Source organism: Chironomus tepperi, unplaced genomic scaffold, assembly GCF_022539635.2.
Source record: "Chironomus tepperi strain 1889 unplaced genomic scaffold, CSIRO-AGI_Ctep_v1 contig_486, whole genome shotgun sequence".
NCBI classification, from domain to species: Eukaryota; Metazoa; Arthropoda; class Insecta; order Diptera; family Chironomidae; genus Chironomus; species Chironomus tepperi.
In genome coordinates, this window is record NW_027226608.1 from 489508 (window position 1) to 514636 (window position 25129).

At 36.3% G+C, this 25129-nt stretch overlaps 3 protein-coding genes across 5 annotated transcripts; 1 reads left to right on the plus strand and 2 right to left on the minus strand.

Moving 5' to 3' along the window:
• Positions 1-4962: 4962 nt before the first annotated feature.
• On the minus strand, positions 4963-10530 carry LOC139099873 (uncharacterized). Its single transcript, XM_070652420.1, has 3 exons — positions 10280-10530; positions 7511-8926; positions 4963-7144 (listed from the first exon to the last, which is right to left on the minus strand). The coding sequence occupies exons 2-3, from the start codon at positions 8891-8893 to the stop codon at positions 5102-5104; spliced, it is 3426 nt and encodes a 1141-aa protein (XP_070508521.1). The 5' UTR covers positions 8894-8926; positions 10280-10530; the 3' UTR covers positions 4963-5101.
• Positions 10531-11353: 823 nt separating this feature from the next.
• On the plus strand, positions 11354-24738 carry LOC139099875 (uncharacterized). 3 transcript variants are annotated; one of them, XM_070652423.1, is made up of 9 exons: positions 11354-11394; positions 16918-17333; positions 17698-17795; positions 18119-18260; positions 18662-18798; positions 19254-19298; positions 19433-19679; positions 21126-21274; positions 21836-24738. In XM_070652423.1, exon 9 carries the CDS (start codon positions 23437-23439, stop codon positions 24721-24723), a length of 1287 nt encoding a protein of 428 aa, XP_070508524.1. In that variant the 5' UTR covers positions 11354-11394; positions 16918-17333; positions 17698-17795; positions 18119-18260; positions 18662-18798; positions 19254-19298; positions 19433-19679; positions 21126-21274; positions 21836-23436; the 3' UTR covers positions 24724-24738. The 3 variants fall into 3 exon arrangements, with proteins under 3 accessions (XP_070508524.1, XP_070508525.1, XP_070508526.1); XM_070652424.1 differs by lacking the exon at positions 11354-11394 and adding an exon at positions 16735-16779; XM_070652425.1 differs by lacking the exons at positions 11354-11394; positions 16918-17333 and adding an exon at positions 17353-17634.
• On the minus strand, positions 11450-16286 carry LOC139099874 (uncharacterized). The gene is made up of 3 exons (XM_070652421.1): positions 16191-16286; positions 14027-15371; positions 11450-13404 (listed from the first exon to the last, which is right to left on the minus strand). Exons 2-3 carry the CDS (start codon positions 15335-15337, stop codon positions 11518-11520), a joined length of 3198 nt encoding a protein of 1065 aa, XP_070508522.1. The 5' UTR covers positions 15338-15371; positions 16191-16286; the 3' UTR covers positions 11450-11517.
• Positions 24739-25129: the final 391 nt, after the last annotated feature.

The window sequence follows — 25129 nt, forward strand, 5'->3', positions numbered from 1 at the left end:
TTTAAATTTTTTTTAACTTCTCAAAACACTAATATTAAATTGTCAAAAACTCAAAAATTATCAATTCTAATATTCTTTAAAAAAATTCATTAAATTTCTCATTAAAAAAACTATAATTTACAAAAATGTATCGAAAATTGACAAAAAAACGCACTTAACGAAAAGTAAAGTCTTAAAATTGAAAAAATATAATACAAAAATTGTTCAATATTAAAAAAAAAAAATATTATATCTAAAAAAAAAATCTGAAAGCAAAATTTAAAGAGCAAAATTTAATAATAAAAAAATGTTGAAAGAATTAATAATGTTAAGGAATTAAAAAATATATCTAAAAATTTAAAAAAAGATAAAAAAGTTCATGAAAAAAAAGCATTTAATGCAATAAATTTTAAGAGAATTAAAAATTGTAGAGATTTATTAATCATAGAATAAATGAAAGAAAAAATATTTAAAAAAGTTAGGCTAATTTTAAATAATTAAATTTAAATTTTTTTCAAAATTTAGCTTGAATTTTTTTTTAAATTTAAAAATTGGTTTTCAAAAAAAAATTTAAAAAATTAGTAGTTGAATTATTTAATTTATAAATATTAAATTTTGAAATTTTTAAAAATTAAAATTTTAAATAATAAAAATTAAATTTAGAAATTTCAAAATTTTTGAAATTTAAAAAAATAATTTTCAAAATTTCCAAAAATTTATTTTGCAATTTTTTCTCATATTTTGCCATTTTCATGACTTTTCCACATTTTTGTGGAAATTAAAAAAAGAAATTAAAATTTAAAAAACTTAAAAAGAAGCAACAAAAAATCATTAAAAATTATAAAAAAAAAATATAATTAATGAACCTAATTAATGGTAAGATGGTGCTTTATGTCTCTCACACACAAGTAAAAAATCTCTTAAATTTAAAATTTTAAGTTTTATGAAATTTAATGTCGAAGTTTAAATTTTATTGGTCGAAATAATTGATAAAATATTGTTTTTCAATTTTTAAAAATTTGATTTTTCTGTTTTAAACAAAAATTATTTAAAAACTTTATGAATTTTTTAAAATATTTTAAAAATTTTTTTTACAATTTTTTTAGTTTATAAAAATTTTTAATTTTTTTTTGATTTTTCAAATTTTTTTGAATTTTTTTATTAATTTTTTAAAGATTCAGAATTTTTTAATTTTTCAAAAATTCAGAATTTTTTATAAACATTAAAAAAAATTTAAAAATTTTAAAAATCTTTTATTTTTTTAAAATTCTTTTTAAAGTATTTAAAAATTTTGAAACTTTTTTTTAAATTTTTTTAAAGTTTTTTAAAATCTCAAAAACTTTAAACTTCGACAAACTTTACTCTAAAAAAATCAAAAATTAAAAATTATTAAAAATCTAAATTAAATTAAAAATTGCACTCATAAAAAACCTTATAAATCATTCAACAAAATTCATTTCGTTTTTCACAATTCTTTGTACGAAATTAAAAACTAAAATTCGGTTAGATCTTATAACTTAAAGAAATATTGGAACTAAATTTATAATTTTTATTTTGTAAGCACATTAGAGGATTTGATGAGAAATAAAGAAAGAAAAAATTTGACAAAAAAAATCCTTTTATTCTAGATTCTAATTCAGTGGTGGACAACCTGTGTGTCATGGCAATGGGAGTACCGTGGGGTCGAACTAGGGTCAAACCCCATCCATTCTTCCTGTTTTTTGAGCAAATTCATTCAATTTGCTTGGGTTTTATTGTTCAAAATGACATAGCATCCAGTTCTGACACCTAGCCATCCCCTAAAGACACCCCTTGCTCCCTCTGTACCCTGCCTTGATCCATTGACCAACCCTCTGCTTGCTTTATTCGTCCCTTCAAAACATTTGTTTCAGTTTCTGAAATGTTCAACAAAAAACGCGCAAAATGACACGAAAAAATAACACATTTATTGACTGAACTTAATGATTCATCGATTTAATACATTTTGTATGGATGTATTAAATGAACATTCAGTATGAAATGAACTAAAATGACTGGAAAATGGTCAAATGCTGAGTCTTAACATACAAAATATGTCCTTAATTGATGAAAATTTTACAATTTTCCATTAAAAAACTCAAATTTTTGTCTACAATTGCTGCAAACTAGCTTCAGGGATCATCAAACTCACTTCATCCTTTCCATAAACTCCAAAAACCATCAATTCCCCAAAAATCCCCATTCATCCCCTCTCAAAACCCTCAATAACCCTCCAAACCCTTAAAAACTACCTGTCCATCCCTTAAACATTCAAAAAAAGATCACAATGTGGATCCTTCAGCTGCCCCTAGAGGGACTTGAACCCCCAACCTCTCGGATAGAATTGCAAGTTTATCAAAGTAAAGTATTCCGAGCGCACTACCATTGTGCTATAGGAGCTGTGTTGAGTCGATTTAGCTAAAAGTTCTATATAAAGCTTTGATGATTAAATGACGTCAATGGATGTATTGAGTTGATGTAGTGCATATGTGATGGGTGTTGTTGAGGAGGTATGGAAGGTGAGAAGTGTGGAATTATTGGAACCGACGTTGGTAGTCAAAGGATGTATATGACTTGATGAATATTGATGGATATTAGAAATTGGCAAGCGGAAGACAGCAATAGAGTCAGTTTTAGGCAGCATCTGAAGGAAGTCATAGATCCAAATTGCTCTGAACGGTCCAAATCTTTATGTGCCATAGGACACCTTAGTGATAAGAAGCGATCTAAAGCATACATGACATGAATCAAATGACATTTCCAAACAATTTGAGCAGCACACAGTTTGGACTGCTTTGTAGTACATGAATAGCTCAAGATATAAACAGTGCAAAGGGTAATGGTCCGTAATACAGGTGTTTATCGCAGAGGTCGTAGTCGGATGAGTTTTAGTCGGCTTTAGTCGGCTAAAGTCGACTAAAGTTTAGTCGACTAAAGCCGACTAAAGCATTAAAGATTTTTTTCTTAGTCGACTATAGTCGACTAAAACCTTCTATAGCCGACTAAAGCCGCGACTAAGATCGACTAAAATGAAAATTTTTCACACTTGTGAAGTATATAGAATTTCATATAAAAATTCCTTTTTTTTAATTTCCAACAAGCTTAAGTTCGAATCTCATAATATTTTTTGAATATTTTTTCAATATTTAACTAATTTATAATCTCAGAAAAGTCTAATTTTCTTATTCTAAGATGAAAAACTCCCAAAAAAGGCGATTTTGCATAAATTTTCTTATTAAAACGTGAAAAATTCACAAAAAATCCGAATTTTGTCTCGAACTTCTAATTTTTGGGTAAATAACTCATGAAAAATTAAAGTTTTGCCTGAATTATCTTATTTGGGGTGAAAAACTGATACAAAACTTGGCTTTTCTGGGTAGTTTTTCACCCCAAATAAGATAATTCAGGCAAAACTTTAATTTTTCATGAGTTTTTCATCCAAAAATTAGAAATTCGAGACAAAATTCGAATTTTTCGTAAATTTTTCACGTTTTAATAAGAAAATTTATGCAAAATCGCCTTTTTTGGGAGTTTTTCATCTTAGAATAAGAAAATTAGACTTTTCTGAGATTATAAAGTAGTTAAATATTGAAAAAATATTCAAAAAATATTATGAGATTCGAACTTAAGCTTGTTGGAAATTAAAAAAAGGAATTTTTTATCTGAAATTCTATATACTTCACAAGTGTGAAAAATTTTCATTTTAGTCGATCTTAGTCGCGGCTTTAGTCGGCTATAGAAGGTTTTAGTCGACTATAGTCGACTAAGAAAATTCTCAGAAATTTTTTAGTCGGCTTTAGTCGACTAAACAAACTTTAGTCGACTATAGTCGACTAACACCGACTTCGACCTCTGGTTTATCGTCCTCTAACCTCTCCTACCCAACCACCTACTCCACCATCTCGTGATGCATTTTAACTACGTCAAACCGTGCAAACAATGCATTCCTAACGACAAGCTTAAGTGTGAATGTGAGACCTGACGAGCATATCCTCGGTAAACAACCAATATACACGAAACATGGATGTGAGCAAGCAAATAATGTTTCTATATCAGTGATGGACAACCTTTGTGCCACGGCACTCTTGTGTTGGTAACAATTTTGGATATGCCATGAACCGTATGGCATGTACGATTTTCAATCGAGCCTTATCATTTAGATGTGCCTCAAAAAACAAAAGGTTGACCACCACTGATCTATACAAAATTGATGTTGAGATCATTAGTTAGTTCGATGCGTGTTTACTTCCATAAATCATTTTATGATGAGTCACTGAGTTAATTGTCTCTGTAAGAGTGAGAATTGATTTGAAACAGATGGAAATAAGTATGAATGTAGGTGGATTTATAAATATGGATAGTGATGCTTATGGCAAGTATTCATATTCAATATTCCGGATTCATTTGAAATTGATTTTTGAGAGAAGATTCAATCTGAAAAGTAGAGAGTTTTGATGCTGTAAAAAGCATGAGTAGCAAATGTCGGGAACTTACTTACTTACTTCGATGGCCGTACAGATCTACTGTGATCCATGACTATCCTCAGATGTCGCTTAAAGCTGGTTCTTTTGCCGGCTTCCGTCTGCCAATTGCCAATATCAAATGCCGGGTATTTGATCCAAAATCCGGTACCAGGCTGTAACAGACAAAGATTGCTGACTTTAATTATGCCAGATGAGCATGATCTTAGCTTACTCAGCTGTTGAGACCACGCTTTATGCTTGCTAGAGAGACCGACGTGACTCTAACATGGATTAGACTTAATACTGCAACAAGGCATACGATATTGGTAATTGACAAGCGGTAAGCTTCGTTAAAGCTTATTTCAGGACATTTAATAGGCATTTGGTGATGGATATGGCTCACAATTCATCTGTCCAGCTAGCCAAGTAAGCAAGTGAATACAGCAACAAGTCAGACTTACCCCAACCAGCCCCAACCTGACCAAAATCAAGCACATTCAAATAACTTTCTTAAATATGTTTTATTAAATTAGTTCATAACAAGTTTTGAGGTAATTACAAGTTACATCCTTAATATCCTGACTTACTACATATAATACACAACTTTAAGTATCTAATATAAAGGCACAAACATGCTGTTCTTAAACATGAACTTCCATTTTCTCATCTTCCTTCTTTCCTTCCTCCTCAGTCTTCATCTCTACTTCCGTTCCTTGTTCCTGCTCCTCATCATCAGTTCCTTCATCACTTCTGTTGCTCTCCGGACTCTGATTCCCAATCTCTAACTCTCGTTCCTTCCTCTCAGCCTCCCATTTCTCATTCCACAGCGCCCATCGTACATTGTTTGAGTCACAGCAGCCTTCATGCTTACTGACATAATCATCACGTTCCTCATCAGTCAGTGGCCTTAAAAGGTCAATCAGGTGATTGAATCCAATAGCCCAATATGAAGGCTTTTCATTTCCATGTCCACGTCGGTTCTCTTTGTTCCTGTATGTGTGGATGTTCCTGCTGTTGTACTTCTGTTCAACTTCATTCCATTCCTCAATCGTTCCAGTCAGCAGGAACCGCCTTTTGTACTTTTTAATGCATTTTATGTCACAAATTTCACCATTATTGTAGACAACCTGATTGTCAGCATCAACACCAAGCAACAGGACAGCAATAATTTTAGACCTAAGTGGAATTGTCACCGTCAAGTCCACCAACTTCCTACAAAGCAGCTTAAATCCATTACTTGATGAATTTGTAATTTTATATGTCAAGTTGTTCCTTATTATTCCATTTTTCCAGATATTAATCATGCCTGCATAGCTTGTCTCATTGATCAGACTGTCAACAATTGTCTGTGCCATTTCCAGTTCCTCTTGCCGACACTTTGCCTTTAACTCGTAGTCATATTGTGCCTCAAACTGCTCACGGACGTACTTCTTGACATCCTCCATGGCTGTTTGATGGTACTTGACATCCAGGATCTTCATTGTCTGTCCTTTTGTGTCCACACGGACATTCGGTCGTGGATATCTTAGTGCCTGAAAGACATTAAGGAACACAAACTCATTATGGCTGTAGTCAATTCCAAATGCTTCAAGTGCTGTTGCTTTTGTCATTTCTGGAAGTGCTTTAATGTCATCAAGTTGACCTGTTGTGGCTGCTGTGAGGAGCTGTGGCAGGAGGGTCATGTAGTTGTGGTAGTACAGTGGCTGTGTCAGCTTGTCCAGGTAGTCTTGGTCAATTTTGAAGTCATCCGGAAACTTGATGTCCTCACGACTTGGTTCCGACACAAAGTTTGGGGTAAGTTTGACCTTTTGGGACTCTAGGTCGATGGATAGGAGCTTATTCAGCATGTCCTTGACAATTTGGTCAAAATTTTGCTTTCCTTTGAAATCCTTGCTGATTCCTTTCCAGATTTCATAGCTGTAGATGGACCTGAGGATGTCAGGCATCCGCTTGACTGCCTCGTGGTTCTTCTTGCTGTAAATTCTGATCAGAGGAACTAAAAGGCTGGCAATTCCGTTGTTACCAAGGTAATATCCATTCATGCCATGTTCCTTATCCTTCAGCAGTTCCTCAATATGGTCATAGTACTTGCCGACGAATGATGATGCTGTGCTGACTAGCTGCTTAAATGTCTCTAAATGCAGTGTTGATCTGTGCTTGTTAAGGTCGTACATCATCCTTCTTATGCCAGCTATGATGTTGTACCCAAATGTCATCGGCACGTCCGCAACGACTCGACGCATTCCAATTGAGGATGTAAATTCCAGGATCGATGGCGCGTACTTCTTTAGGAATATCCCAATCCTCGGGTCATCAAACACTGGAATTACATTTGTGATCTCCTTCTCAATTCCAGGTGCTTTAAGGACATATCCAGAATCACCTGATTGATGTAAGGATGTGATGATGTCAGCAACACTAACATAACATCCATAATAGATCTCATTGACCCGCCATGTTGATGCATCCGGGAAGTCACCGACTGGACAGCTGCATGCAACACCGACGAGATTGAGGACTTGGAGGATCTCCTCGGCTGTGAAGTTTGAGAATGTTACGTCATCTGTGAACTCGATGAGGGACTTGATGCCTTCCATGGTTGTGGCTTGTGAGTAGAATGAGACGGAATGCTGCTTGTAGTCGATGTCCTTGATCTCATCGAAGTTGGCTTTGATTGCTTTGACCTAAAATTTAAGGGAATTTTGAGGTTAAGTCATTGAATTTTGAGGTTATGTCAGTGAATTTTGAGGTTAAGTCACTGAATTTTGAGGTTAAGTCACTGAATTTTGAGGTTAAGTCACTGAATTTTGAGGTTAAGTTACTGAATTTTTAGGTTAAGTTGATCAATTTTGAGGTTATGTCATGAATTTTGAGGTTAGGTCAATGAATTTTGAGATTAAGTCACTGAATTTTGAGGTTAAGTCAGTGAATTTTTGAGGTTAAGTCACTGAATTTTGAGGTTAAGTCATGAATTTTGAGGTTAAGTTGCTGAATTTTAAGGTTAAGTCACTGAATTTCAAGGTTAATTCCAATAGTGTCAATTTTCTTACCTCCTTATGAACAACTTCATCAAAGCTGAGCTGCTTGGCGCCAATCTTATTCTTCCTCTTTGCAGCTCTCTTAGCCAAACCCCTTCCAGCCTTACTGGATGCCTGCACACTCCTCAAGTAATTCGCCTTCTGCTCAGCATTCAACTTATGGACATGATCGTCATTAGCAATCGTTTCCAAGAATGTTGTGATTTTCCTCGACCTGATTCTGTTGAGCTTAACAAGCCGTGCACGATTAGCGATGGACTTTGGATCCACAACCTCATCACCGACCAGACTAGCCAGCATGTTCTCAACTCTTGAGAAATATTCAACCATTTTTTCAATTGTAATTTTTGCTGAATGTGAATTGACAATTTTGAGGATTTTCATGCGATCGATGACAAAATCAAGCTTGGCACTAAGCAGCAGTTGGAATGTGTCAAGGCTGATGTCATGCTGGATTGATACTTTAACTGGTTTACCTTCGATTGTGATGATTTGTGACTCTTTTGGAACTTCATCGACCCAAAAGACATTACGTCGTCCAGGCAGGATGAGTAGCTGGTCGAGGACTTCCAGGTCCCATGGAAATTTATAGAATATAGCCTCACTGGCTTGCAGGATCTTGGACTGATCAAATCCGTCATTTTCAAATAAATCCGCCATTTCCCTTGCTACCTTATCGTGATGCTTTTGAGCACCGACGTCAATCATTTGACATTTATCGACATTATTAAGCTGCAGCAAGCTACAAAGTGCTGTTGTGTCTGGCTGCGCACGTGATGTAAAGAACCTGACAGCCTGCGAATTGACTGAAATGTTACATTTGGCTGCAAATTCAGCAAGTTTATCGCCAAGCTCCTTTGTCTCGTGCTGATCAAAAACTTCACCGTCCGAAATGGTCACAATCCTCAATGACGTCACAGATGACTGGAACTCCTCAAAAAGCTTCTGCAGTTCCATCACAGCCGGTGCCATTGACGTTCCACCGGCACTAAAAATTTTAAAATTCTTAAAGTCACCGACTTTAATTTTATGGACTTCCGTTCGACTCTCAAAGGCTATAAGGTTGATGACTGTCTCTGGATCATATGATAAATATTCGAAAAATTTCGGAAGGACACTGTGGACAATTTTGTAGACAGACCGGCCCATTGAACCTGATCGATCGACAATGATGACTGTTTCTACTTTTGAATGGACCTTTTCGGATGGACTTGAGATGTTGGATGTGTCTAGGCAGGCAATAAACTCATTTTCAATTGGATAGAGTTTGATTTCGTATGGTGAGGAGGTTGTGGGGTCTGTTGGGGTTGGTGGGGTGGATGTGGTGTCCATAGGCGTTGTTGAAGGAGTTGTAGTATCCATTGGAGTAGCTGGGACGGCTGTTGGTTGAGACATGGTAGAATGAAGGGTAATAGAGTTGATGATGAGCTGTAAAGGTGGAAAATTGGAGAAATTAGTGAAAATTTTGAGAATATTTGGGAATTTTATAGCTATGTTGGGTAGTAAGTCGGGTATTGTTGAGGATAAATGTGAACAATTTATCAACAGGACCAGATTAATTGGTACAAAAAGCCAGCAAATCGACTACAAACTAAGATTGCCCGAAGTCTCGGTCTTGACCAATTCTTGTGACTGTGACCGAGTCAGAGACTACCCAGAAAGTCTCAATCTTGGTTTTAGGAACCCTTAGTGCAAATTGAGGGTCTAGGCAAGCGGTAGTCAGCGATAAAGCCAGCTTGAGTCACCAACTGAGGAGGGTCATGGATCACATTTGGTCTGTACGGCCAGTGCAGTAAGTAAGTAAGTAGTGCAAACTGGGGAATTCCTTAAAAACAGTTCTAACAATCCTCACAATTCTGATTTCCTTAAACATTCATTCATTTTAGCCTTGATTGTATTATGATGACTTACTATAAATAATAAATTGATTCATATATGCACACATAGTAACACATGTGACAGTCATGTCTATAAACAATTATCATTATGATTATCAAGTCAACACATCTATGGTATAATTTATTCATATTAATTGATGAATGGAAGGAATTGAATGAGGTTTAATATCAGAGTTGCCAAGGCACTGAGAGTTGGACTGCATATGGACTCTAATTGGATTCTAATTGAGCCAAGAGTCATTAACATTTTAATATATTTAATCCAGATTCTAGTGTAACAAAGCAATTTCTTGCCAATCTATCCAAACTTCCCTGAATGACACAAATGGATTAATCGATCCAAAATCAGAAATCAAGCCGGCGTGTCTCTGGCATGTTGCTGAATCTGTACTGAATACTATGCCTATTTCCAGTCACGATTTTCGGGACTCGGCACGAGACCGGCACGGGACTGAGATGGGACTGAGATGGGACTGAGATGGGACTGAGATGGGACTGAGATGGGACTGAGATGGGACAGAGATGGGACCGGAATGAGGAATATGAGGAATATGAAGAGATTTTCATATTGTATGAAAGTATGAAAGCATACAGAATGCGGCATTTAGTCAGAGTCATGACCGCCTAAAGTCGGATTATTGATAGATTAACCGATTTGTGCAGTTCGTGTTCAGTTCTTTTACAAAAACAAATAAATTCGTGTTTACACATTGAATCTCATTTTTTTCAGCATATGTGTACAGTTCACATCTGTTTACATTGAAATCTATTCCAAAAATATTACGAAAATTTATGAAAATCAGCTTTAATTCATCTCAATAATCCAGATTGTGTTCATGTACTTAAAAATCAATCAAAAATGCCAAAACATCATCCAACTTACCTAAAATAATATCCAAAAAATTCCAAAAAATCAGCAATACTGCACTCAAATACCCAAACTTAATGAATCATTCACTAAAAATAATTATTTTTTCTGCTTATTTTCTCTTCTCTCAAATTTTACTTTTGTTATTGTCGGCTTTTTTGTGCTTTACTCAGCTTCTCTCTTTTGAGAATAAATTTTTGAGTTAATTCTCTTTTAGAGGAAGTAAAATCCACTTGTGTATTCGATGAGCGCTGAAACACGACTGAAATGTTGATTCTGATTTTTGTGTATTGATGGAAAAAATGGCAAGACTGTGCGGCTTAGTGACTAATGAGTTTGATTTCATAATCTTACGATAAGATATTGTGACTTTTTTTGTGTGTCACAAATCTGGACTGATAATATCAGAGTTGGATGGATTATGGTGTGAAGTGGACTGTACTTACTTCCTTGAATATGGTGCACGAGAGCCTTTTGCCGCGTTTAAAGATCGTCTGGAGACAGCTCTATCTCTAGCGTCCTTAGACACACATCCAATCCAGGTCTTACACGTATGGACACCAGTATAGGCACATTTTTTTGGATTTTTCAAGTCCGGACTGCCAGACTTGAACTCATGAGTCATGACCAAGAAAATCTCGATGTATGAAGATTTCGTGTTCTTTAATCTGTCAAATAAAAGACATGGGACACCCGAGTAAGCTCTTACTGTATATATGACATCAAGCAGACTTTGACTTGACATCAGATTCGATTTACATGCGGCACCTAAGCAGATTCCGATCAGATCTAAGTACCATGACGGCTTTTAAATCAAATATGCTATTAAGTCAAAGTTGCACCGGCTTGCTGCCAAATTTTGGATCTATTAACCAACTTGTGCTATTCGGTGACACTCTAAAGATCAATATCAAGGCCAGTATCCAAAATCACGGTTTCGGGAAATTTTTGGAACTCGGGCCGGTTCTTTCCAGGGATTTCCCGGTCCCGGTCTCAATATTCGAGAAAACATAAAGGACAGTCAGTGGATGGTAAGTAGTCATGGAAGGAAACTGACGATCTAGACAGTATTGCACTTCCGGCATCAATCAGAGATCATACAGGAGGAATTGATATGTTCAGTCTGTGAAGTAAGTAAAGACAGTAAATACCCCAAAGAGTGACGTCATGAATGAAACACAGTCATAAGTAGCCAGCCCTTATTAAATTTTTATTCATTTTCATACAAAGTCATAAAAAATTCATATAAAACTCTAAACTTTTCCCTGCTGTTCCTTCCTAATATTAAAAGAATTACAGCACCTAACATGCTTATCAAAATAGTCATCACGTTCATCTTTGGCAAGTGACTCAACAAATTCTGTTGGATTTTTATATCCCATAGCCCAAAATGACTTATTCTTATTTCCATGTCCACGCTTGTTCTCCTTGTTCCTGTATATGTAGTTGGCTCGTTCCTTAAACTTTTCCTCAATTTCCTCCCAATCTTCAGCAGTTCCAGTCAGCAGGAACCGCCTTTTATACTTTTTGATGTTCTTAATGTCAGCAAGCTGTCCATTATTGTACACAACCTGATTGTCAGCATCAACACCAAGCAACAGGACAGCAATAATTTTAGACCTAAGTGGAATTGTCACCGACAAGTCCACCAACTTCCTGCAAAGCAGCTTAAATCCATTACTTGATGAATTTGCAATTTTATATGTCAAGTTGTTCCTTATTATTCCATTTTTCCAGATGTTAATCATGCCTGCATAGCTTGTCTCATTGATCAGACTGTCAACAATTGTCTGTGCCATATCCAGTTCCTCATGTCGTCGCTTTGCCTTTAACTCGAAATCATATTTAGCCTCAAATTGCTCACGGACGTACTTCTTGACATCCTCAATGACTTCATCATGGTACTTGACATCAAGGATCTTCATAGTCTTAGCTGTAAAGTCAACACGATCAGATGGTCGTGGATATCTGAGTGCCTGAAAGACATTAAGGAACACAAACTTTTTATAGCTATAGTCAATGCCGAATGTCTTCATTGTCGATGTCTTGGTCATTGCTGGGATGTTCTTGATGTCCTCAAGTTGCCCAGATGTCACAGCTGTTAATAGCTGTGGAAGTAGACTCATGTAATTGTGATAGTATAAAGGCTGAGTCAGCTCATCAAGATACTCAATGTCAATGTCAAATTCATCCGGGAACTTGATGTCCTCACGTGCTGGTTCCGGTACAAAAAGTGGAGCAAGCTTGATGCTGTCCAGGTCCAGATTAAGGTTCAGCAGCTTATGAAGCATTTCCTTGACAATTTTATTGAATTTTTTATTGGATCGGAAGTCTTTGCTGATTCCTTTCCAGATTTCATAGCTGTAGATGGATCTAAGGATGTCTGGGACACGCTTGACTGCCTCGTGGCTCTTTTTGTTGTAGATCCTGATCAAAGGAACTAAAAGGTTGCCGATTCCGTTGTTGTCGAGGTAATAGCTGTAATGTCCACAGTCCACATCCTTCATGTGTTCCTCAATATGATCATAGTACTTGCCGACGAAGGATGAAGCAGTTCTGACCAAGTTCCTGAATGTCTCTAAATGGACAGTCGACTTCTTCTTGTTCAGGTCGTACATCATCCTCCTTATGCCAGCTATGATGCTGTACCCAAATGTCATAGGCACGTCCGCAATGACTTTCCGCATGCAAATTGAGGATGTAAATTCCAGGATCGATGGCGCGTACTTTTTTAGGAATATCCCAATCCGTGGATCGTCAAACACTGGAATTGCACATGTTATCTTCTTGCCTTCCTTCTTGTCAATTCCTGGTGGCTGTAGGACTGTATATGTATCCTTTGACTGATGATAGGATGTGATTATGTCAGCTATGCTGATATAACATCCATAAAAGATCTCATTGACACGCCATTTTGATGCATCTGGGTAGTTGTCTTGCGGTGCAGCACAAGCAACTCCAACAATGTTGATAATTTGAAGAATCTCATCGGCTGTGTAGTTTGGGAATAGAGCATCATCTGTGGCTTCGACTAGGGAGGCGATTCCTTCGAGAGTTGTTGCTTGGGAATAGAATGAGACTGTGTGGTTGCTGTAGTCGATGTTCTTGATTTCGTGGAAGTTTGCTTTGATTGAGAGGACCTGGAATTGGGGAAATGGTTAGCTTTTTGAGGTTATGTTGGGTAATTTTGAGGTTAGAATGGAAAATTTTGAGGTTATCGACAAAATAGTGGGGCTAGGTTCAAAATTTTGAGGCTAGGTACAAAAAATTGAGGTTAGGTTACCTAATTTTGAGGTTATGTACAAAAAAGTGAGGTTAGGCTGCCTAATTTTGAGGTTATGCACAAAATAGTGAGGTTAAGTTCCCTAATTTTGAGGTTATGTACTTAATAGTGAAGTTATGCTGCCTAATTTTGAGGTTATGGACAAAATATTGAGGTTAGGTTGCCTAATTTTGAGGTTACGTACAAAAAAGTGAGATTATGTTGGATATTTTTGAGGTTATGTGCAAAAAACTGAGGTTAGGTTGCTTAATTTTGAGGTTATGTACAAAATAGTGAGGTTAAGTTGCCTAATTTTGAGGTTATGTACAAAATATTGAAGTTAGGTTGCCTAATTTTGACGTTATGTACAAAATATTGAGGTTAAGTTGCCTAATTTTGAGGTTATGTACAAAATAGTGAGGTTAAGTTGCTTAATTTTGAGGTTATGTACAAAATATTGAGGTTAAGTTGCCTAATTTTGAGGTTATGTTCACATTTACCTCCTTGTGTATGATCTCATCAAAGCTCAGCAGCTTATTCCGATTCTTCCTTCTCTGCTTAGCAGCTCTCTTTGCCAATCCCCTTCCAGCCTTGCTTGTCACTTCCACAGACCTCAAATAGTGTGCCTTCTGCTCAGCATTCAGCTTGTCAACCTCATCATCACTAACAATCACTTGCATAACTCCAGTTAGTAATTTTGACATAATTTTATTAATTTTAACAAGTTTTGCTCTGTCTGCGATGGATGTTGGATCTATTGTCTGTTGCTCAGCAAGCTTAATAAGAATTTGTTCAATTTTTGTGAAGTACGCGACCATTTTGTCGATTGTAAGCTTTGATGCTTCAGTTTTGAGGATTTTGAGGATTTTCAGGCGTTCTATGATGAAATTAAGCTTGACGCTGTCGATGAGGATGTCAAAATTGACGGAAGCTTCAGCAGTGACTTTTATAGGCTGTCCATCAATTGTGATGATTTGAAGGTCAGTTGGAACTTCATTGATCCAAAAATAATTCTTAATTAAAGGAAAAATGACAATCTGGTCGGTCGGTTCCGCGTCCCATGGATTTTTAAAGAATATAGCCTGACTTGCCTTCAACTTCCGCGATCTATCCAGTCCGTCATTAAGGAACAAGCCTGCTATTTCCTTAGCAATCTCATCATGTGCCATTTTTGCCTTAATGTCAATCATTTGACTGCTGTTGACATTATTAAGCTGCAGTAGACTGCAAAGTGCTGTTGTGTCTGGTTGTGCACTGGATGTAAAGAACCTGACTGCCTGCGAATTGACTGAAATGTTACATTTGGCTGCATATTCAGCAAGTTTATCGCCGCACACTTTTGTCTGTTCCTGATCATCAACAGCACCGTCCGAAATGGTCACAATCCTCAATGACGTCACAGATGACTGGAACTGCTCAAAAAGCTTGTGAAGTTCAGTCACAGCCGGTGCCATTGACGTACATCCTTCACAAAACATTTGAAATTTTATGAAGTCACCGACCTTAATTTTGTGGACTTTTGTGCTGCTTTCAAAGGCAATCAAGTAGATTATTGTGTCTGGATCGTAGGACAGAAGGTCGAAGAACTTTGGAAGTACTTTGTTGACGATATTCTCGACTGATTCTTCCATTGAACCTGATCGATCAAGAATTATGACTGTTTCGATTTTGGATTCTGGTTGGTCATCTTGTTGCTGACTGTTTCTTGTGTCAAGGCAGGCGAGGAATTCAGATTCGATGGGGTAAAGGCTGATTTTGTATTGTGAGAAGTCTGGGGTTGTGTCCATTGGGGCTGTTGTGGGTTGGTCCATGATGTGATGGATGATTTGGTGAATTTGGGAGGATCTGTTAAAGGAAATGAAAATTTGGGAATGATTAGTGAGAAAAATTGAGCAAAATTTGAGCAAAATTTAGCAAATTTGACTAAAATTGTCTAAAATTGAATTAAAGTGAGCAAATTTGCGCAAAAGTGAGCAAAATTTTTATTTAAAATGACCAAAATTGAGCAAAATTGAGCAAAAATTGAGCAAAAATTGAGAAATATTTGACTAAAAATGACTTAAAATTGAGCAAAAGTGAGCAAAAGTGAGCAAAATTGAGCAAAAATTGAGCAAAATTTTACTAAAATTGAGCAAAAGTGGGCAAATTTGAGCAAAATTGAGCAAAAATTGAGCAAAATTTGACTAAAAATGACTTAAAATTGAGCAAAATTGAACGAAATTTGAGCAAAATTGAGCAAAAATTAAGCAAAATTTGACTAAAATTGAGCAAAAGTGGGCAAATTTGAGAAAATTTTATCAAAATTGAGCAAATTTGAGCAAATGTGAGCAAAATTCTACTTAATACAGTTCATCCAAGCCTCAAAGCCTGCATTTACTGTCCATTAGCCTTCAGTCTTGAACAAACCCTAAGCACTTAGTGACTGTCCATAAGTTAACTCTAGAATATTAATACAATTCCCAAAAATATTGATAAACAAGCTTCATAAAGTTCAAAATAATCACTAAATGTGTCACAATACAACATTCAAAATCTAATACAATTTTAATTACATTTGTTATGAAATTGAGTCTAATTTATAATAGAAATTGACTTTAAATGAATTTATTCTTGTCAAGTTCTTGGGTAAATCCAACACATTGTCTTAATTCCAGTTTAATTTACCTGTTGAGTCAATTTGACAAATAGTTAAAATTTGCAATAAAACTTAATGTTTTTTATTATGACTAATTCTCACTTGTGTTTACGGCAAATGCAAACACACAACTGAGTACGGCATTTGATGACTAACTTACTCTCATTCTCATTGAGAGGGAGAGAGGAACTGAATCAAAAATTGAGATTCTCTTTGGGATTTTATGGTGAATTTCAGAATTAAATTGTTGCTTTTTTGGGGGGTTTATGGATTATTGTAAGTCAAGTCAGAGTCAGTCAAGCCAAAGTCAGTCAAGTCAGAGTCAAGATACAGTCAAGTCACAGTCAGAGTCAGTCAAGTCAGATAGTCAAGTCAGATGGTCAAGTCAGATAGTCAAGTCAGAGTAAGTCAAGTCAGAGTCAGTCAAGTCAGAGTCAGTCAAGTCAGAGTCAGTCAAGTCAGAGTCAGTCAAGTCAGAGTCAGTCAAGTCAGAGTCAGTCAAGTCAGAGTCAGTCAAGTCAGAATCAGTCAAATCAGAGTTAGTCAAGTCAGAGTCAGTCAAGTCAGAGTCACAGTCAAGTCACAGTCAAGTCACAGTCAAGTCTGAGTCAATTTCAGGTAGAAAGACCACAAGAACTGCGCTTTTTGAGCATTCCAACATCATGTCACTAAACATGTCATTTGCTACTTAATTCCAATACATAATTTACATAACTAGGCATGTACTACATAATAAAAGCTCCTTCCTTCCGCTAGAACAAATACAAAAATTGCTTCAGTTTGTGCTGAACTTCACAACGTGCAAGACTGGAACCAAAAAATCCTCCAAAAAATGCAATTTCCTGCCATCCGTAGTCGAGCTGATACATCAATCCAAAGTCACATATTTCCATGTATATCCGTACCTGGTGCATTCATCAGGAAGAACAAGGAAGAAGTGAATCTCGACCAAGAAACTTTTTATTTTCATAAAATTGATGATTTTGTGCTGAAAAAATTCAAAAATAAGTCAGTTAGAGATCAATTGAGTTTCGGGGAACGGATTGTGTTGTGGATGATCAAAATAAGTCAATCGACTGATAAAAATTGGTTCTTTTTTGTGCATTTGTGCTTGTTTGTTGGACTTGGATTGTATCTGGTTGGTGGTGCATTTATGTTTATGGTTTTTGAAGGTGAGGCTTGATGTGGATTATATTATGGATATTAAGGGGTGAAGGATGGTGGTCTGCAAGAGTCAGACCTGTTACCGGCTTCTAAAGCTACCTGGAATATCCTATTCTACTCTACATCTGCTACGTCAGGGCTATTTTATCGTGCAACACATATTTTACTCTTCCTTCAGCCCAAGGGTACCTATAATAGGGATGGAGTGCCTTAGGATAGCTCTGGCCACCTGGGTATGATAAAATAGTGTATTCCGGGTAGGATGATGTAGAATGTCCTGGATTGAATAGAGTAGAATATCCCAAGAAGGTTAAGAAACCTACCCCAAAGCTTGATTCATCATTACTTAAGCTTGAAACTGTTTCGTTCTAGGTTCCCATGAAAATGAACACAAATCCGATTGGATCACAATTAGAAGGAACTTTAGTAGTCGATTTCAGGAAATTTTGGGGGATGAAGCAGTAATGGAGGTAAATTTGGGACATGTTTACTTACTTTAGTGGCTGGACAGCTTTGTTGTGAACCATCGACTGCCTTAGATCGTTGGCTTCCATTATATCAAATCTACATTCTGACTTGACTCTGACTTGACTGACTCTGACTTGACTCTGACTTGACTCTGACTTGACTCTGACTTGACTCTGACTTGACTCTGACTTGACTCTGACTTGACTCTGACTTGACTCTGACTTGACTCTGACTTGACTCTGCCTTGATGCTGACTTGTCACTCTGACTTGACTACTAGAATTCAATAAATTTAACTTAATAATTTTGACTAATTTTCTATCCAGAACATCACAACATTTGAGCCTGAAATTGTGAAAATGATTCAAGATTTTGATGCTGCATCTTATGCTTTATATACGGAAGTTGAGAAGAAATTCACATTTTATGGAGCTCTGTTTTATTGCTGTTATTTATGTACAACAATTAGTAAGTAATTTTCAAATTATTTATTGATGTTTTTAGCATTAAGTTTGGAGATTCAGGTGCAGGACTAATAATCATAATCCTCAATGTATCTTTAGGACTTTTGCATTAGTTCTTTAATCCTTAAAAGCATAATCCATCAAAAAGTCGGAAATGGCTTCCACACTCTAGTATGGAATCGGATTAGTCGAAATTCGACTCAAACCTGGACTCACTTCAGCCTGTGGACATCATTTTCCGACTTTTTCAGACCGTGTGCCTTCTAGATAAGCTTTTATGAATTGAAGAGTTTGAAGTAGACACGGATTTTGGACTTCAATTTGATGTACTTTGTGTCTTTTTTCGTCCATATTGCAATACTTTTCGGATATTTTAATGCGTCTAATACTAACTGTCATTTCCAGAACACACCGATATATCTCCATACTCACTTCTGGGACGGACATTAAGCTATGTGTACACTGTAGTTGGAATTCCACTTTTCATCATTTTTCTGTTGGATTTCGGATGGTTGTATGCACAATTGATTAATTGACTAATGGTAAGGATGCAATCTTTGATTTTTTGGTTCAATTCTACTCAAAGTACTCATTAATTCTAATAAAAGCTCAGTAATTCGACTTAGAACTCATTAATCCATAGAGTTCTTAGTCAAATTAATGAATTCTTTGAGTAGATAACTGGAATAGCACAAATCAGTTAATTGGTATTAAATCCAGCATCATAGCAGAGTCACGTCGACCTGGTTTAAGGCCAACAACATGCCAGATGGTACCCAGTCGGGATACATGGTCGATAGAGATCACATCTGCATCTAGTATGGTATTAGCTTTACGACACAGGCCAACGTGACTCTGTCCTAGTTTAGCTATTTTAGTGCTAGCCCGATTTATGCTAGTTTAGTCAACTTTTCGGCTCCAACTCTTAGTCTCGACTTTGAGCTCTGATTTTCATCCAAACCCAAAATTCATAAAGAATACACTTATTTCTTTACAGTTTCAGATCATAGCATGCGTCAGGAACAAGTTCCCAACTCAAAATGTGAGTATTCAAAAATTCAGCAAATTTTCAATTTGATTTCAATCATTTTTGATATAATTTTTACAAAATTTCTGACAATTAAACCCAATTTTTCATCAATTTTCCTCAATTTTCCCCTCCAATTTCACACACAGGAAATGATAATAAAGATAAAAAGTCGTAAAACGCAGCTCGTTTCAGTCAAAGAATATATTCAGCATTATTACATCTATAACCAGGTTGTGACATCAATTTCATGTGCTGTATTAGCATTTTTAATTTGTATTACCCTTGGGGGTGCTGCATTCTACACACTTTTATACTTTTTTGACACTCAATGCTATCAAACTATTTACATACAGCGACCATACTTTATTGTGTTCTTGTCAATTAGTAGGATTGGTGAGTTGATGCTTATTTTGGGAATTTTTGTGAATTTTAAGTGGATTTGGGAGGTGGAAGGGGTTGGATTTGGGCAGTTTGGTGACTTTTTTGGCTGTTTGTCCACTTTTTGAGCTTCTGGTTCTTTTTAGATCCTCCAAGAGCCTTTTTAGAGCCAAATAGAGCCTTAAAGTTAATTCCAGTCCCTTCCAGTCACTTCCAGTCTCTTCCAGTCTCTTCCAGTCTCTTCCAGTCTCTTCCAGTCGCTTCCAGTCTCTTCCAGTCTCTTCCAGTCTCTTCCAGTCTCTTCCAGTCCCTTCCAGTCCCTTCCAGTCCCTTCCAGTCCCTTCCAGTCTCCTTCCAGTCTCCTTCCAGTCTCCTTCCAGTCTCCTTCCAGTCGCTTCCAGTCTCCTTCCAGTCGCTTCCAGTCTCCTTCCAGTCTCCTTCCAGTCTCCTTCCAGTCTCCTTCCAGTCCAATCCAGTCACTTCCAGTTCCTTCAAATCCGAGATATCCCTAAAAATTTACTAAAACTTACCCAATTTTTACCCTAAATCTTCCAGGTTTCGGCAACCTAAAACCATCAAATCAGCTAATGCAGATAGCATCTGTTGGATATACAATTTATGACCTGGTCACATTCTCAATGATAATTAACATTATATTCAATAAACTAAAGCATCATTATAAGCGAGCTAATATTAAAATAATTGGTGAAAATTTGGGAGAATTGACATCTGGAAAGGGACAGCTGAGTAGGAGAAAGTCGAGATTTGAGATTAGTGTTTAAGAATTGGAAATTGGTGGATGGAGAGGAGGAGGGATTAGGGGTTGAGGGGTGCAGATGGAATTTTGATGTTTTGAGTATCATTGCTAAGCATATTAGTGTCATTTGGAATCAAATTTGGCAAGATCCTGGAAATTAAAGGGAATTGGGGGGGATGAAAGGGATAGGGAGGGATAGGGAGGGATAGGGAGGGATAGGGAGGGATAGGGAGGGATAGGGAGGGATAGGGAGGGATAGGGAGGGATAGGAAGGGCAACAGTGACATGACGGAACCCCAGTGAATGCTTCTTGATGTTCGGACTTGGGAATCAACCCCACCCCCAAACTCTAATGCTCCCCTGCGTTAAAACTCCTCAATCAACACGTTATGGATGTCCAAGTATGACAGTCAACCCACCGCCCTGCCCAGCTCCCCTTTTAATGCATCCCAATGTCATACCTCCCCGTATTGTGCTGCTCGGGTTTGTTTTTGTTTACCAAAATCTTAGCACAAATTACAAATTTTTATCAATAATGACTAATGACCTCACATTGTAAGCCAATTAAGCTTTGTTATTTCCAACAATATTTCTATAAATAAAGGTTAATTTATAATTATTTGACTAATTTCAATTCCAGTCGCAGAACTTCCTTCAAAATATGAAGTTTAAAATTATTTTTATTTTAATTTTTGGAATTTCAGGTTTTGGACATGCTGAGAAGAAGTTTAGGTTTATTAAGACGGAGATTTGTGGATCTAGAAATATTTTGATGGTTGTGGAAAAATGCGTATTTAAAAATGATTATTTGTCGTTGAAATGTCACACATTGGAACCGATTGTTAAGTCTGAGGTTGAACTTTTTTGAATTTTTAAAATTTTTGAATTTTTTGAATTTTTTGAATTTTTTGAAATTTTAAATTTTTTTGATTTTTTTTTTGATTTTTTTGATTTTTTTGAAATTTTTGAATTTTTTGAATTTTTTTGAATTTTTGAGTTTTTTGAATTTTTTGAATTTTTTGAATTTTTTGAATTTTTTTGAATTTTTTTGAATTATTTGAATTTTTTGAAATTTTAAATTTTTTGATTTTTTGAAATTTTTAAATTTTTTGAATTTTTTGAATTTTTGAATTTTTTGAATTTTTTTGAATTTTTTTGAATTTTTTGAATTTTTTAAAATTTTGAATTTTTTGAATTTTTTGAAATTTTGAATTTTTTGAATTTTAAATTTTTTTCTAAATTTTTTGAAATTTTTTGAAATTTTTGAAATTTTTTTAATTTTTTTAATTTTTTGAATTTTTTGAATTTTTTTGAATTTTTCAAATTTTTTGATTTTTGTTAAATTTTTGGATTTTTTTGAATTTTTTGAATTTTTTGAATTTTTTTAAAATTTTTTGAAATTTTTCAATTTTAGATTTCATTCTCAGTCTACATCCTCGAAAAGAACAAATCCCGTGAAATTTTCAAATCCCCTGACAAGCTCGACTGGTGTCACCTGGTCCAAGGCTTAAAAATGAAGCAAAATCCAATTGTCAAAATTTTCCTATCCGACTTTAAAGAGCAAATCAGGTTCATCTTTACATGCCCAATGAAGGGCGGAATTGACTTGGATAAAGTCAGACTTTTTGATAAAATTGGAAGCTTCTTTCCGATGAAGACATTTCGGTATAAGGAAAAGGCTACATTTGCGTCGGCTGATGGGAAAAGGGATGAATTGAGCGTGTCGATGGTCTTTGAGCATTATGATGATGGGAAATAAGAAGGCAGAAACATAACCTCAAAATTGAGCAACTTAACCTCAATATTGAGCAACTTAACCTCAAAATTGAGCAACTTAACCTCAAAATTAACCAACATAACCTCAAAATTGAGCAACTTAACCTCAATATTGAGCAACTTAACCTAAAAACTGAGCAACTTAACCTCAAAATTGAGCAACTTAACCTCAAAATTCAGCAACTCAACCTCAAAATTGAGCAACTTAACCTCAAAATTGAGCAACTTAACCTCAAAATTAACCAACATAACCTCAAAATTGAGCAACTTAACCTCAATATTGAGCAACTTAACCTAAAAACTGAGCAACTTAACCTCAAAATTGAGCAACTTAACCTCAAAATTCAGCAACTCAACCTCAAAATTGAGCAACTTAACCTCAAAATTGAGCAACTTAACCTCAAAATTAACCAACATAACCACAAAATTTTTCAAACTTTTATTTAAAATTCAATAAAATTTGATCACATTTTCAAGACCGTACCACAACAGGCTACATACATTCCTGTACATACTGCTTAGTAATCTTACATTCAACAGAATTCTTCATTTTTGGACATTGCAGGAACAGCTTCCTTGTTGTACATCCAAAAATCTTAATAACATGCCACGGAAACTTACAAAGTCCAACAACCTGTGGCACGTCCATGTCCACACATTCATCCACAACATCCTGAATCAATTGATCCCATCGATCGTCATGCTTAACTGACTTCCTTAATTCCTCAACAATTCCAGCCTTGTCAAGTTCATTTTCACTGTCCACGATGTTGGCCGTCCTCCATATGCAGCCTAATGGACAACAAATGTCACGCGATCCTGTACATTCCTCAGCACAGCTACCTTGAAAGAATTTACGGAAGTGAATTTGTGGATAGTTGCAGCACTGCGTCAAGTCTTGTCGATTCTTATTCAGCTCAATGCAGTCATCGGATGTCTCGTTGAAATTCTCAATAATTATGATGTCAGCTATGGATGGAGCTGCTAGGGTAGCTATGGACAGCAGGATTGCGACTAGCATTTTTGGATGGAGTTTGGGTCTGAATGTGTTCAGACTTGACTATTTATACCTTGAATTGTATGGAAGTTGTTAACATTTTGGACATGATGGATGTACAGCGGAAATGATTAAATTACAAGTTTTTTGGTGCTATGGATTGATGTCGGACATGATTGACGGTCTGAAGCTTCATTTGGACTAATATTTGAGTGCTAGTTCTGTTAAAATCCACAAAAATTATGTCCCGGACATCAATAGTCGCTATTTTCATCCTTACAACAAGCATCATAACCACTGTCAATTCACAAGGTCCTCCAGGTCAAGGTCAAGGTCAAGTTCAAGGTCAAGGTCCTCCAGGTCAAGGTCAAAATCCACCAGGTCAAGGTCAAGGTCCACCAGGTCAAGGTCAAGGTCCACCAGGTCAAGGTCAACCAGGCCAAGGTCAAGGTACACCAGGTCAAGGTCAAGGTCCACCAGGTCAAGGTCAAGGTCAAGGTCCACCAGGTCAAGGTCAACCTCCAAATCAACAAGGTCAAAATCCATATCCACCAGGTGGACCGCCATCCCAAGGCGGTATGCCACCCCAAGGTCAAATGGGCGGTCAACAGCCAGGTATGGATCAACAGGGACAAGGTCAAATGGGTGGACAGCAGGGCAATCAACAAGGCATGGACCACCCAGGTCAATTGCCAGGACCAGGTGGACAACAACCACCACTAGCCTACACCCAACTAACTACAATTCGTGCAACACCAATGGATCCAGGTGGTGTTCCAGTCACAACCACAAGACAACAAGAGGAATCGACAACAACAACATATTTTAGTGATGATCGTCCAGCATTAAGTGCATCAAGTGATATAAATGGTGATAAGGATGACTGTAAGCATTTTAAGGTATCAAGTATGCCGACTGACTGCTGTGACTTGCCAAAGCTGAACATCCATGAAAATATCACAAAAAATTGTCACAAAGAATGTAAAGAAGCCACAAATGGATCACATTGTTGCTTCATACAATGTAAGTACCGTGACTTGAGCATATATAAAGGCACAACATTTAATGCTACATCAATTGAGCTTCTGCTGCTAAAGTCAATCAAAAATCAGTCAGAAATGTATCTTGGTCCATGGCGTAAAGCAATAAAGGCATCAATGAGTTACTGCTTATGGGATCAAATGTCCAAAGAAACAACACGACCGCCAGTTCCATCCACAACCGACAGAATGAAATATTTAATGAATAATGCCATCCAAAATGGTCAAGGACATTATGTTAATCCTGAATATCAGCAACATACACAACCGCCACCATTTACGACACCGACAGCATCAACGGAACCGCTTTATGTGAGACAAAATAATAATCGATATTGTGATATTCCAGTTTTTGTATTTAGGGTTGTGGCTTGTATGAGAGTTGTCAATTTTGTTAATTGTCCGTATTTTAATATAAATAATACAGCATGTATGGGTAAGAGGAATGAGATAATAAGTTGTGGAAGGGATTTGAATTATACTGTTTAATAAAAAAATACTTTTTGGATATTCGGACAGTTTTTAATTTTATTTCGGTAATAAAATAGGAATTTAGATAATTTAGCGCGCATGTGTGCGCATGTGTGCGCATACAAAAGCATGAACAACACACTAATACAAATACAATTAAATACGCATGTATGTACAGTTATCATTATAAACTTTTTGTCGCAGAACGTAAGCGCAGTAAATTGGCGCAAAGAGGATGCGCAATATATTGGCGTAAACATGCGCGTACCAAGAAATTTGACTCTGGAACTGCACGTGTCTTTTGCTCTTACATGCATATGCAATAACATTATAATGGCGCAGAAAACATGCGCAGTACTTTGGCGCATTACTTTGGCGCAGAATATTAGCGCATAAATGCGCATTTCAAGAATTCAGTCGCTTA